This window comes from Lissotriton helveticus, chromosome 2_1, assembly GCF_964261635.1.
Source record: "Lissotriton helveticus chromosome 2_1, aLisHel1.1, whole genome shotgun sequence".
Taxonomy (NCBI): Eukaryota; Metazoa; Chordata; class Amphibia; order Caudata; family Salamandridae; genus Lissotriton; species Lissotriton helveticus.
Genome location: NC_136059.1, coordinates 1,874,671,649 through 1,874,686,531, shown reverse-complemented (window position 1 = coordinate 1,874,686,531; position 14,883 = coordinate 1,874,671,649). Strand labels below are relative to the sequence as shown.

General features: G+C 46.5%; 1 protein-coding gene across 1 annotated transcript in view; it reads right to left on the bottom strand.

The window, feature by feature from the left end:
- The window catches only part of NAA15 (N-alpha-acetyltransferase 15, NatA auxiliary subunit), a 689,053-nt gene that overhangs the window by 464,299 nt on the left and 209,871 nt on the right, over positions 1-14,883 (bottom strand). Inside the window, exons 6-9 of the mRNA XM_078676786.1 lie at positions 10,771-10,924; positions 9,570-9,689; positions 9,303-9,398; positions 9,034-9,140 (exon numbers count right to left, since the gene is read on the bottom strand). Coding sequence (XP_078532912.1) covers positions 9,034-9,140; positions 9,303-9,398; positions 9,570-9,689; positions 10,771-10,924 — 477 coding nt within the window. The remainder of the gene's footprint in view (positions 1-9,033; positions 9,141-9,302; positions 9,399-9,569; positions 9,690-10,770; positions 10,925-14,883) is intronic.

Genomic DNA, 14,883 nt, shown 5'->3' with positions numbered 1-14,883 from the left:
ATAAGGAACCTGGGGCGGATGGCTTTACTGCTCTTTTTTATCAAACCTTCGCCACCGAGTAGGGCGATTTTCTGGTGCACCTTTTTAATGGCATGGCTGAGGCCAGGGAAACGTCAGGGTCCATGGCCGAGGCCGTAATTTCGATTATCCCCAAACCGGGGAAGGACCCATCTAAATGCTCCTCATATAGACCAATAGCCCTTCTCAATCTTGACGCCAAGCTGTATTCCTCCTTCATCGCGAACAGGCTCCAAGACCTGATGCCGGCACTCATTCACCCGGACCAGTCTGGATTCATTAAGGGACGCCAGACTCACGATAATACCAGAAGAGTGATACATCGGATAGAGAAGGCTAATAGATTCAGGATTCCGGCGGTCCTTGATGCAGAAAAAGCCTTCGACCGGGTGGACTGGGGCTTCTTGTTCCACACCCTGTCAGCCTTTGGCTTCTCGGCTAAATTTATATCGATGGTCAGGGCAAACTACAGCAGCCCTCGATCTAGAGTGGCGGTTATTGGCCACCTGTCGGCATTTTTCTCGCACTCACGAGGCACCAGGCAGGGCTGCCCCCTCTCACCCCTGCTCTTCGCCTTGAGCATTGAGCTGTTAGCATTAACCGTACGGGAACACCAGGAGATTCGTGGACTTCCCTTTACGGGGGAACAACATAAGATTACCCTTTTCGCTGATGACGTTCTCCTTTCCCTTATGGATCCAGCTCATTCTCTTCCGCACGTCCGGGAGGCCTTGTAGTGCTTCGAGGAGGTGGCAGGCTTTAGGATTAACTATGATAAGTCCTATATTCTCAACCTCACGCTCTCTTCGGCAGAGGTGGACCGACTGCGGCCGCTCACGCCACTGTCGTGGGCCACCAACTCCATCTTGTACTTGGGGATCCATTTGACTCCCACGATAGGGAAATTGTACTCCGCGAACTTCCCCCCACTGTTGGCGAAGGTACAGGGCGACCTCGGGCGCTGGAAACCAATGTACATATCGTGGTTGGGGAGAATTCACGCGCTCAAGATGACTCTGCTCCCCAAGTTCTTATACCTTTTCCAGGCACTCCCTATTCCGCTGGAGATGGACTTCTTCTGGCGTCTCAAAACACAAATGCTTCGTTTCATCTGGCAGGGGGGACGGGCGCGTTTTTCCTTTACCACTCTCCGTCGGCCGCGGAAGGAGGGTGGAGTGGGCCTCTCCGACATGCACCTATATTACAAGGCAGCGCAATTACATGTCTTGGTGGAATGGTCCCAACAGGCCTCGGAGAAACACTGGCTGCATATGGACAGGAGTGTGGCGGGGAGAACGATATGGGACTTGGTGTGGAGGCCCAAGGGGGATAGGCCCAAGAACGCCTACATCAGTACTCCCACCGGCACTACCCTGAAAGTATGGGACTCGGTAGCCTTGCTCTCACGCACTTGTTTCATGGCTATACCCCACTCACCTTTGAAAACTGCGTGCGGGACTACTGAGTCGCAATATCTGAACGGTTCCACCACATCCAGCTGCTCCATTGGGCTATGTCACCCGCGGTCGGAGATGCGGCCACGAGACCGCCCGCCCCATTCGAGGCTTTCCTATCCCGAACATCCACCATGAAGGGCGTCGTCTCATTCATTTTCAACCTTCTTCTCTCTACCGCCGTGTCACCGAGGCCGCGGTATATGGGAGTCTGGGAGGAACTCCTCGGGCGCAATATCTCGGACGTGGAGTGGTCGCACCTATGGAGCGACATCGCTGCACACAATCATTCAGTGGAACTCCGGGAGGCACATCTTAAGACTCTCATGGATTGGTACTTGTACCCGGCCAAGTTGCATCGGATCTTCCCGAATTCCTCGGATAGATGCTGGAGGGGCTGCGGCCTCTTGGGAGACTTCCGCCACATCTGGTGGGACTGCCCGATCATCCGCCCATACTGGGAGGATATCCTATCCCATATCAAGGAGATGCTGGGGTACCCGATTGCGGACTCGATGGCCTATATTCTGCTGGGCCTTCGGGACCCGGATCTCAAACATCAGACTAGGGCTGACAAAAAGATACGCAATAAGCCCAGGTGATTTCCCTGTGGCATGCGAGATTATGGAAGCTGTTGAGCATGGAATGCACGGCGGATATCTTCTTGGGTAATTTCAAGAACGTCATGTTCCGCTGGGGCCCTTTGGTCCGCTTTCTTTCCAAAGGTCTGCCGTCTGCGGTTTGCCCACCCACGGTACGTGCTCTCCATCTGTTTCAGGTCTGAGTGTGATGATTGGATGCATGAGTCAGTGCGGATGTTGTCACCACCACAGGGAGGGGGGAGGGAGGGGGGGGGGGGTTCCTGGTTCATGTTTTTGTGACACCCTACCAATAGCTGAGGCAACAAGAGGCCCAACGCAATGTAGAATGCTCAACTTTTTCACTGTTTTCTGAACTCGCAAAGCCACCCACCCCGACTCGGTTCTTGATTGTGTGGTGACTCTATATCCATGGCTTGGGGGTGTCTCATGTGCCTCCTATGGACTGGGCCTTCCGGGCTAAATGTCGGTGGCTTTCCTTGCTACATGCCTCTTTGTCACTTGCCTCTAAGATTGCCCCCTGCGTGGGAAGTTGTGCGGGATAGTCGCATGTTTTTTCTGTTTCCTTCTTTACAATCTTAATAAAAACACCTTTGACAAAACAAAAAGGCACGGTGCCCGTTTTTAATGAAAGCGCTTTCATTTTCTATGCTATTGGTTTACAATGCAGCCTGTAGGCTAACAATGTCTACTTTATTTGCAGTTTTACTCTTTATGAGTGCTTTACTCATTAAAAAACAGTTCAAGTGCTACTTGCCCTCTTGTTTTTTATATATTGTGAATACAGTCTTTATATGTGTAATTACATTGTTTAGCCTCCTATTGGGAGCTGCATTGGGATGAGAAAAAATGATACATGTTATATATATATTCACTGAAAAACCATAGGTTTCAGACATGTTATAGTTCGGAATTAGCATTTAAAAAACCTTAGAAATTCACAGAAAAAACCATAGGTTTTAGGGGTGTTCTAGTTAGCTGGACATTTCACTCGTAGAAAACCATCGAAATTCCTCCGTTATAGTTAGTTGTACTAAGTATAACTCACGCGCCCGCAATCCACTGATGTCACATATTACATCATTCATGACATGGTCAGTGACATCACTGATGACATCTCAAATGACATCACTGATGACATCATCCACGTGACAATCAGATACACCTCATCATATACTATTATAACCTTTCATCACTCACTGTAAAATAGAGTACCATATTTGAATCCATTGACACACCAATACAAGTTTCTAAAAACCCACTCAGTGATTCTTAGATCTACACACACATCTAATCACTTACCTATAGATTCACTCATACATGCTGTCAATGATCAATAGAACACAATCAAATATACTTATACACCAATCTGCTTTGCTTCATTTACCTGCTCTCGCTTCAAAGAAGCAAAGCTCCCACCCTGTCATTGCAAACGCGATTATTCATAATTTGCCCCAGGGGGTGGCGGTCCCCAGGGCAATGTGGGGTGAGGGGAGGAATCGCCCACCCCCCCACTACCTTTTATAAACATGCCCCCGGGATTTGGCCCCTGGGGGCTAATTAGCATCCAAGTGCGGAAGCCCGCATTTAAAAAAAAAATAAAAAAATTTAAGTCTCGCTGTGATAACGCGCATGCGTTTCAGCGAGACTTTTGTAAAAGGGCATTAAATAATTCTACCAAGCAGGCGGATTGCCTACAGTGCCCGTGTGAAGGCCCGTGCACATCGAACGGCAGCCTGTGAGCCTCTCTCCACACTCACACTTCAAAGGAGTTCTCACACTTCAAAGAAATCCGCTTCCCCCGACACTCTGAGCAATGCCAAGAGCTTGTTGTTTACACACAACACACCAGCTGCTTTTGATCCGGAATAAACGTAAAATCTGTAGTGTGAGCAAACGGGCCACTGATCTGTTTACACTTTGTTGCAAGCACATACTTTAAGACGTTTTCAATGTATGGTAATGTGAAGACATTCTCGCTTTTTCTTGGTAAATTAAGGACCTGTAATGAATAAGTCATCTTAGATAAAGGACCTCCTTAACTCCCGACACCCCTCTCTCTCTCTCTCCATCGCCCTCACCCCATCTCCATCGCCCTCACCCCATCTCCATCGCCCTCACCCCATCTCCATCGCCCTCACCCCATCTATCGCCCTCACCCCATCTATCGCCCTCACCCCATCTATCGCCCTCACCCCATCTATCGCCCTCACCCCATCTATCGCCCTCACCCCATCTATCGCCCTCACCCCATCTATCGCCCTCACCCCATCTATCGCCCTCACCCCATCTATCGCCCTCACCCCATCTATCGCCCTCACCCCATCTATCGCCCTCACCCCATCTATCGCCCTCACCCCATCTATCGCCCTCACCCCATCTATCGCCCTCACCCCATCTATCGCCCTCACCCCATCTATCGCCCTCACCCCATCTATCGCCCTCACCCCATCTATCGCCCTCACCCCATCTATCGCCCTCACCCCATCTATCGCCCTCACCCCATCTATCGCCCTCACCCCATCTATCGCCCTCCCTCCATCTATCTATCGCCCTCCCTCCATCTATCTATCGCCCTCCCTCCATCTATCTATCGCCCTCCCTCCATCTATCTATCGCCCTCCCTCCATCTATCTATCGCCCTCCCTCCATCTATCTATCGCCCTCCCTCCATCTATCTATCGCCCTCCCTCCATCTATCTATCGCCCTCCCTCCATCTATCTATCGCCCTCCCTCCATCTATCTATCGCCCTCCCTCCATCTATCTATCGCCCTCCCTCCATCCATCTATCGCCCTCCCTCCATCCATCTATCGCCCTCCCTCCATCCATCTATCGCCCTCCCTCCATCCATCTATCGCCCTCCCTCCATCCATCTATCGCCCTCCCTCCATCCATCTATCGCCCTCCCTCCATCCATCTATCGCCCTCCCTCCATCCATCTATCGCCCTCCCTCCATCCATCTATCGCCCTCCCTCCATCCATCTATCGCCCTCCCTCCATCCATCTATCGCCCTCCCTCCATCCATCTATCGCCCTCCCTCCATCCATCTATCGCCCTCCCTCCATCCATCTATCGCCCTCCCTCCATCCATCTATCGCCCTCCCTCCATCCATCTATCGCCCTCCCTCCATCCATCTATCGCCCTCCCTCCATCCATCTATCGCCCTCCCTCCATCCATCTATCGCCCTCCCTCCATCCATCTATCGCCCTCCCTCCATCCATCCATCGCCCTCCCTCCATCTATCGCCCTCCCTCCATCTATCGCCCTCCCTCCATCTATCGCCCTCCCTCCATCTATCGCCCTCCCTCCATCTATCGCCCTCCCTCCATCTATCGCCCTCCCTCCATCTATCGCCCTCCCTCCATCTATCGCCCTCCCTCCATCTATCGCCCTCCCTCCATCTATCGCGTCACTCAGGGGCACAACAGCATCACTCAGGGGCACCACAGCATCACTCAGGGGCACCACAGCATCACTCAGGGGCACCACAGCATCACTCAGGGGCACCACAGCATCACTCAGGGGCACCACAGCATCACTCAGGGGCACCACAGCATCACTCAGGGGCACCACAGTATCACTCAGGGGCACCACAGTATCACTCAGGGGCACCACAGCATCACTCAGGGGCACCACAGCATCACTCAGGGGCACCACAGCATCACTCAGGGGCACCACAGCATCATTCAGGGGCACCACAGCATCACTCAGGGGCACCACAGCATCACTCAGGGGCACCACAGCATCACTCAGGGGCACCACAGCATCACTCAGGGGCACCACAGCATCACTCAGGGGCACCACAGCATCACTCAGGGGCACCACAGCATCACTCAGGGGCACCACAGCATCACTCAGGGGCACCACAGCATCACTCAGGGGCACCACAGCATCACTCAGGGGCACCACAACATCACTCAGGGGCACCACAACATCACTCAGGGGCACCACAACATCACTCAGGTGCACCACAACATCACTCAGGGGCACCACAACATCACTCAGGGGCACCACAACATCACTCAGGGGCACCACAACATCACTATGTGCTACCACAGCATCACTGAACGCCACCACAGCATCAATCTGTGCAACCATTCAACAACAACTGGTTCAAATATGTTCTCTCAATGTTTCAAGCTTTATTACAAATGTCGCAAAAAGATGTTAATATTTCACTTCTGTTCTTGGATTTTCGTCACAATAAAATACACAGAACATAATCTTCGCAAAAGTTATTCCCAAAAGTTTAAGCTATTGCCATTATAAATTACAATAACTTTTATTTAAGCATTAATTATTTTAAAAAAATAAAAGCCATTGCTATTTGTAATATCAATACATCTAAGTCACGTAAATACAACACATTGCATTACAAATGCTATAGGTGTCACATTTGCATAAGTTAAAACTATTGGAATTGTAAATGACAAAGCTATTAATTTAGCTATTTTCAAAACCAACACAAATACAAAATTCGTCATTTACAATACCTATAGCTCAAACTTTCCTAATGCGAGACCTATTGCATTGCAAATGTTTGTTTATTTTATCGGCAAGATCTGCGCATCCTGCACGGATTTTGCTGATTTTTTTAAAAAATATTCTTTTTTTGGGCCTTGGGGGTCTTTGTGGGACCCCCTGAGCAGGCCTAGGGTTGTCAGGGTGTTTCTAACCTGCCCCCTTTTCGCGTTTTCGCTTATTAGGTTTCTTGTGCCTATTAAATAGCGCCTCCCAGTTTTTAACAGTAGTCTTTATTTGGTTGATAAATTGGTGTATGAATTAGATTATCAGTATTGGCATCCCTCCTCTGTTCTGTTTATCAGGCTCAGCCTTACTGATTAGAGCCAGCCCCAGTTGTTTCTAGCTATCGGTTCTACCGAGGCACAAGATGGCTGCCGATGCACAAGTTGACTGCCAACGCTTCCTGGTTTGGAGTGTTGACAGCCAATTAGCACGCAGCTCGTGTACGGCAGGGTCCGCGGATCCTCCGAGGCCATAGATATATGTACTTTTAATTGTAATTTTCTCAGAAACTACTGGACAGATTTACACCATATAAGCAAAAGGCATGAGTCTGAACCGAGGACTACAAAACCTTGCCAAATTTTGTGCAATTCCGTTCAGCCTTTCGCGCTGTCGCCACAATGAACGATAACTATGGAAAATTGCATGGAGAAAACGCGTTTTGGGACCCCCCTTTTTTCTCAGCGTCCGCTTCACGAATCACCCCAAGACTTTTAGGATAGGAGCGTACCGGAGCTAAGGGCTGTTTAAGTCAAGTCAGGATTAACAGCACCGAGTCTGAGCAGCTGTCGAATGACAATCTGCAATGCAGAGACCCACTTCAGTGGCCCAGCTGTCCTGATTACTGTACCCGCAACAGACGAGAGACCACTGCAAGGACCTAGGACGCACAGAGCCCAACCGATCTATCCACTCTGCATCTGAACGCCCCAGCACATGTACCGATGAACCAGCTGTGCGCCCTTGTTCCCAGGATCCTTCGGACCCAAGCCCCCGTTGGGAGCTCACAGACCTGTCCTTAAGTTCCACTCTGCAGCCTGTTTTTAGCTGCCCCCCACGCTTCTGTTCAAAGGCGTACCGCGCAACGCTACCAACCCGACTAGCAACTCTGCACCCGGACGCCCCAGGGCAGGTAACAAGTAACTGTTGGTGGTACTTTGGACCTTGGCCCCATACGAACTAAAGTCCTGAAGGAGACCCTCAGAAAACGATTGTAAATTACTGTATGCAACATATGCCTCTCTCCCCCCCCCTCCCCCCAGGAAGCATTGCTGCATAAAGACGCATTTAAGTGAACTGTTTACTTACCTGTGAAATTCAATATTTACAAAAATACTTAATTGGGAACGATGTTCTTGGTAATAAAATGTATTAAAAATTACGACCTATTTTTCAAAATTGGTCTCAGATGTATTGAGTGTGTCTCATTTATTGCCTCTGTGAGTACAACAAATGCTTATTATTCTCTGATAAACCTAAACTGCTCACCCACGCTACCACAAATGAGAGCATTTAGTGTTATTTTTGCCTCTGTAAACCAATAAGGGTTGCGAGGACTCTACACAGTGTACCTCACTTTGGTCCACTATATAAGAGCCAGCTTCCTACAGTGCCCCTCAATATCTAGCTAGAGCCCAGTTCAAGCGAATGGAGATCAGGCTCCAATAGATTTCTCTCTTTTTAATGGGACATATACAGAAGTGGGTCAGCACCAACTAAGTCGCCTCAAGAGTACCTGAACCGTAAGCAACTGGAATCATGATCTACAATCCATGGCTCTGATTTTCAAATGGTAGTGGCTGAATTAACAAGCATCACCTGTTCGCATTCACAACTGGACACAGAGTAAGGTTATCATAGATTAATAGTAATAAAATCGCACAAGACTAAAAAAAGGATTCCTTTATCAGGGCAACTTCCTCTCTAAAAATAAAAAAAAAAGAGCAACGTGAAAAATCAACAGATTGCCTCAGGTTCACGATAAGCACGAATCAACACCTGTGCCTGAAGTAAAAAGCCCAAGTTAAGATCAAGAGAGTCATTCACCCTCTTCCCCACCAGTAAAAGATATAATGCGGAAAAGGCACATTTCTTTGAAGAATACAGAAAGTGTTCCCAAAGAGGTAGAAACTCTGTTCATCCGAACGACAAAGGTAGCATGGCTATAGACTTTGGCCATGATGGTAAATCACGGCCTGGTGGTGAAATCAGGATGGAGGGGTGTAACCTAGAAGGCGGATAAGACATGGGGATAGGAGTAGAGAGACAGTACCAGAATATTACATTACTAAGAAAAAATGCTACCAAGATTGCTATCAACCCAGGTGCCATGTCAGAGAAAGAATTACTGTGGCGGCGGGAGGAAAAATGAAAATGTTTATGTAATATTCAGACAGTGAAAAGTAGATTATACAAATTATTTTCTTACCTTCTCCTTGTCATGGTATAGCGACCTCAAAGTATTAAAAACTGGTGGACAGCCTTTGCTAAAATTCATTCTTAAGTATCTGTCCAGGCATTCCTTAAACATATCACCTAAAAAGACAAGAAGACAGATAGCTATCCTCTCAATCACAGATTCAATTGAGTATTCAAAGTACTTTTGAAGGAGTGCCAAACAGAAGCAATCTGCTAATGGCAGTCCAAAGAACTCTGTTCTGAGTATTTTTATAATAAATCAGAAGAGATTATGCTTACCAGATAAAAAGTTTAATGGCAATCTTCGTGATACAAGTCCCCTCGGGTATCTCATCCATCCATCCTCATAAATCTTTAACCTCTCTTCCACACTCGCTAGGAAAGAATAGGGTATATTCAAATAAACAGTTTGATTTTCATTTAAAAAGAATATAAAACAAAAGCACTACAGAAAACATTAAAGAGATGCACCTGGAAAAATAATGTTCTGTCTAAGTAGTAAAAGATTTGCATCAGCAGCTTTAAAATGAAGAGAAAAATATATACCTGGTTTAAGTGCAGTCTCTAACCCTTTGTAGTAGGCCCAGTTTTCTGGACTCCTCTCTTGCAGTCCTCTGTAAACATTGGCTGCTTCATCCAGTCTACCCAAACGTAACAGAACCTCCCCTAGAAAAGGCAGAAAAGAATTCATTAACAAGGGGTCAGTCTTGTCTTCGAACTAAGCTGCCCTTAATCACTGCTAATCAAGCAGTTCATGCATCAAAAGTATTTGAAAAGCACACCATTATATGAAGAAAAGCAAGTGCTTAACATAGTCTTGTGGTTGAGGTATACACTAAGCGCTAATGATACTATGATGGACTTATTTTTTAAAAGGGCTCAACATTTCTAACTTAACTGATCAGCAAGTACTGCCTTTGTGCATCAATGTTGCTAATGTTATGTTATTAGGAAAGAAAATCCCGTTTAGATTTTGCTCAGCTAAATACCCAATACAACACAAACATTTAGACAAATAATTTCCATCAATAGTTCGTCTCCTAGTGCAGAAAAACTAGTAATAGTATGTCAAATTACAAATATTTATCATCTTGTCTATTTTTTTTAGCATATTGTTTTGAACAATGGCAGAATGGGGAATATGCAGTAAGGTATTCTTGCTTCTATTGACAAACACAAATGGCAAAAAATGCTGTTTGACCATTCTTTCGAATGGAAAGCAATAACCACAAAATTAGTCTGAAACCAATTAATCATAGAAACCAAGGTTTGAAAAGGATAAAACACTCAGTGTGCCCAGGTCGTTGTACAGTAGGGAATTGTTTATCTAGAACTTGTGAAGGATATACTGTATGAACTATTTACATCACAAGCAGCCAAAAAAGTTCAGGAAAGTCACTACTTTGTTAAAGATTGTGTTTTGCCATTTCGTGTTGCACATGCAGGGTTATTTCCATACTTTTCGGTACTCAACAGCCAAAAGAAACACTTTAGTTGGTGCTAGGATTAGAGCATACCACTTTCAAGAAAGTCTATGCTAATCAAAGAGGGCTTAACTCACCGAGTCATTTTTAAAGGTGTGTCTAAACTAAAAGGTCTTTTTAATATTTATGCTTAATTGCATCAACTACCAAAATGGCAAAACCCACTGAAAAAACGATAGCTAACGTCTTTAAAAAAAATGTCACAACATGGCAATCATTCACTAGCATACAAGTATCCCCACAAGGCAAAATCTCTGCAATACCTTTAGTTTCTTCAACAGCAAGCTTATCACAGATTTGCTTTTCATAGGTGACGAGATGATCAAGGGCTTCCTTATAGAGCTCTGCCTCGCGCAAGACTTGATTCTGATACAGAAGTAGTTCACTGTATTCATAATCTACTTTATCAGGAGACGTCTGCATGAGTAAAACAGTTTTTTAGTTTCTTAAAAATCAAAGCTCACACTTTTATAACTTTGTAAAAAGTAGGTTAATAATTGATGCTAAACAACACAAAAACAGCTTCAATCAGTATGAGGACCCAAGATCATTGCAATGGAATGAGGCACCTAGAGCCAGAGACTATATTTGACATGATTAGTTATTCCTTTCCTCTGCAAACGTTATTTGTCAATGGACTTGTTGAGAGGGGAGTTGCTGGATCATCCGCAACAAAAATCAGATCCTAATAACAATTATACACAAAGAAAATTGCATTTGAAATTTGCAGCCTACAGTTGACAGGCCTAGACTGCCCGTTTTTCCGACTATTTCCCTAGGGCTGGAGCCTTGAGAGGCTAGTTTTTAGGGCACATGCTTCTCTTTCCCTTTCTCCAACTTCCCCAGTAAAATACAGCAGGAACAAAGAGGGGACAAGGTCTTAAGGAGAGGGGGGCGGGAGAAGGGAGTAGGGCTGATTTGAACATTTCACAGGTTTGGCTTTAGCTCCCTAACCATGGACGGGTGAGCGAGAGCTACAATTTAGGGATGTTCATTACGTTAGCTGGTAGTGGCTCAAAGCAATAAAGACCAGGTCTGACAGTGAATTGAGAGCTAGGCTGGGGACCATGACTGAAGGATGCTGCATAGCCTTTGACATACGACAGTCCTCAATCTTTGAATTTGCTTCGGCACATGCGCATTGCACCCCCTCTTCTGGATAGTGAAGGATTAGGTTACTTACCCTTTAAGGATCTGCTCTTGGTGTGAAATGCTGTAGATTCACTGCTTTGCAAACTCATGCCATCAAGTGTTGGGTCCAAGTGTTTGCAAATTGTTTTTCTTCTAAGAGGTTTTTCGAGTCAGAGGTAAGGTGACTCCTCATCTCGGTAATAGTGTGCATGGGGATCAACTCCATTGTTAGAATATTTTCCCGCATGAGGGCGAGTATGGAGTATAAGTAAGTGTAAGTAAAGAAATCTCCATGGGTATGAAAATATAGATTTAAGACTGCAATGACCACAGGTGTCCGGGGAGGAGGGTGGGTGCATGTGAATCTGCAGCACTACATGCTAAGAACATATACTTACATGGTAAGTAACAATTCATTTGAGGCATTTGTTAGACTTTGCATAGACTGTATAGCAGTGCCCTCCAAAAAGCGGTGGCTTGAAAAAGTGCACCTAGCGCTGCCTGTCCTACATTAGCTTGTTGGTGTGCTAAAACATCCACACAATAGTACCTGGTAAAAGTGTATGGTGTTGACCATATAACTGCTTTACAAATGTCAGCTATGGGAATGCTGCCCAAAAAAAGCCTTAGCTGTCTGCATTTTACGAGTGGTGCGTGCTCTAGGGGGTATTGACAAAAGTCCATTTGGCTTAGAGATAGCATGTCTGGATGCATTTAATGATCCATCTAGAGATGCCTGATTTTGAAATGGGTTTCCCTTTCTTTGTGAGAGGGAACCAAAGCAACAAGGCTGTTTTATGAGAATCTTTTGTCCTGTCAATATAATACATTAAAGCTCTTTAAACACCTAGCGTATGAAGAGCCCTTTCTGATACAATCTGGTTGAGCAAAGAAAACAGTTAGATCACCCCGTGCCTAAAATGAAAGTATGTCATGTAACGTAACTGGCGCTATTGTAAAGCGCTCTGATAACTGATTCGGTTCTAGTTCGCGCTATATAAAACTCTGCAAAAAAAAAAAAAAAACAATTGTTTAATGTGGAAAGGGGATGCTAACTTTGGAAGGAATTTTGAGTTGGTATGAAGAACCACCCTATCCCTGTGAAGCTGGAAGAATGGTTCTTCTAAAGTTAGTGCCTGGAGCTCACTAACACGCCTTAGTGAGGTAATAGCAATTAAGAAAGCAACCTTGCATGCAAGAAAATGGAGAGGGCAATTGTATACCGGTTCAAAAGGTTGACACACACGGCTTGTCAGAACAATATTGTGATTCCACGTAGGTGCAGGTGTGACGCTTGGTGCTATCACTCTTTTAAAGCCTTCAATAAAAGCCTTAATAACGGTCACTCTGAACAAATCTAAGTGTTCCCTGATGTGAAGATAGGCAGCCACAGCGGCAAGATGTAGACATATGGAAGTCTAAGCAAGGCCTGAGCGTTGTAAATGCAAGAAGGAATAAATTATGTTTTGTATAGTTGCATTGAGTGGATCAATCATTTGGCAATTACAGTAAATAACAAATCTTTTCCACTTACCTGCATAGCAAGTTCTAGTGGTAGGTATAAAAGCTTCCTTAAGAACGGTGATGCATTCTGCTGGCAGATTTAGATATCAGAATTCTATGATATCAGGAGAAAAACTGACAGGTTTAGCTCCTTTGGGTTTGGATGTCTGATTTAGCCATGGTTCTGATTGAGATGGTTTGGATTGAGGCGAAGCATCTTGTGTAGAATTGCTGAAAGTTCGAGTTGTGTGCCGAACCATGGTTGGCAAGCCCATGTGGGAGCTACCAGAGTGAGCTTGAGAGACATCTGCCTGAGCTTCCAAACCAGAAATGGAAGAAGAGAGAGAGGTGGAAAAGCGTAGGCAGTTATTGATGACCAATTCATCCATAGGGCATTAATTTTGTGTGAGAAAGCTCCCTCTTTCTGCATGGTAGCACCCCCTTTCTGCTGATGTGCTTTGACTGAGTGTGCCCTGGGCTCCTGCTAATCAGGTACCCAGGGCCTATGTTCTTTCCCTAAATCTGCAATGAAACCAAAACCCAATTGGCATCGCTGGCCATAGGTCAGCCCCTGGTAAATGGTACCACAGGTACCCAAGGCACTGTGACCAGGAAACACTTCTAAGGGTTTCAGCTCTTATTGAGCCAACCTTAGAGGCCCTGTATCATTACACTCACACACTGCCTTTGCAGGCTGCGTTTCTTGGTGCAGGACAAAGTGAAGAGTCGACATGGCACACATTCCTGTGTGCCAACCTACAACCCACTGCCCTGGCATAGATCAGTCACCCCTCTAGCTGGGTTCACTATACCAGTGGTGATACAGGTTCATGAGCCCTGTACCCCTACAGTGTCTACGTCCATTCTTAGACATTGTAAGTGCAGTGCTGCCATTAAGAGTATATGGTGCTGGTAGTTTGTCATTACGAACTCCACAGCACCATAATGGCTACACTGAAAACTGAGAAGTTTGGTATCAAACTTCTCAGCACATTAAACCCACACTGATGCCAGTGTGGGATTTAATGAAATAAGCAAACAAAGGGCATCTTAGAGATGCCCCCTCAAAAACGACCTGCCACTAGTGTCCCGGCTGAGTGGCTGCTTTCAGCTGCCACCACCAGACATGTTTCTGGACCCCTGGGTCGAGAGCCTGCTGCACTAAGTGGCCTGAAACAATGCACATCCTGGAACGAGGTGCCAAGCTCCTCCCCCAGGATGGGCAGGGTCCATGAAGGGAAAGCTTCAAAGGCTTGCCGCCTTTGTGAGCTTCCCCAGGCCACTTGCTGCTTTCGGGAACTGGTGCCCACTTGTTCTGACCCCCACTTTGGGAGGGAGAACCGTCAGGAAAAGTAGTGAGGAAGAGAGGTGTGCCCACCTCTGCCAACTCCACCCTTCAGTTGGGGGAGGTGAGGTGAAGCACAACTCTCAGTCCACGTCATCTTGCAGATCGGGGAGGGAGGGGGTGGGGGGGGGGGGAGGGAACTCAGCCAACCAGGGAAAAGCTTATGCCCCCCCCTCCCACTGGAGGGTGGCATAATAGGGGGTGTGCCCAACCCAGGAGAGGGCCCGTTGATCCAAACCTTTTTACCTACCTGTAACACCCCTAAATCTAGTATTTAGGGGCAACCCTGAACCTTGCTTCCTCAGACAAGAACCTGCAAGATGAAAAGAAGAAGGGCTCAACAGCTGTGCCGAAGCTAACAAGAGGAGGACACCCACTGACTTGGCCCCGCCTAAAG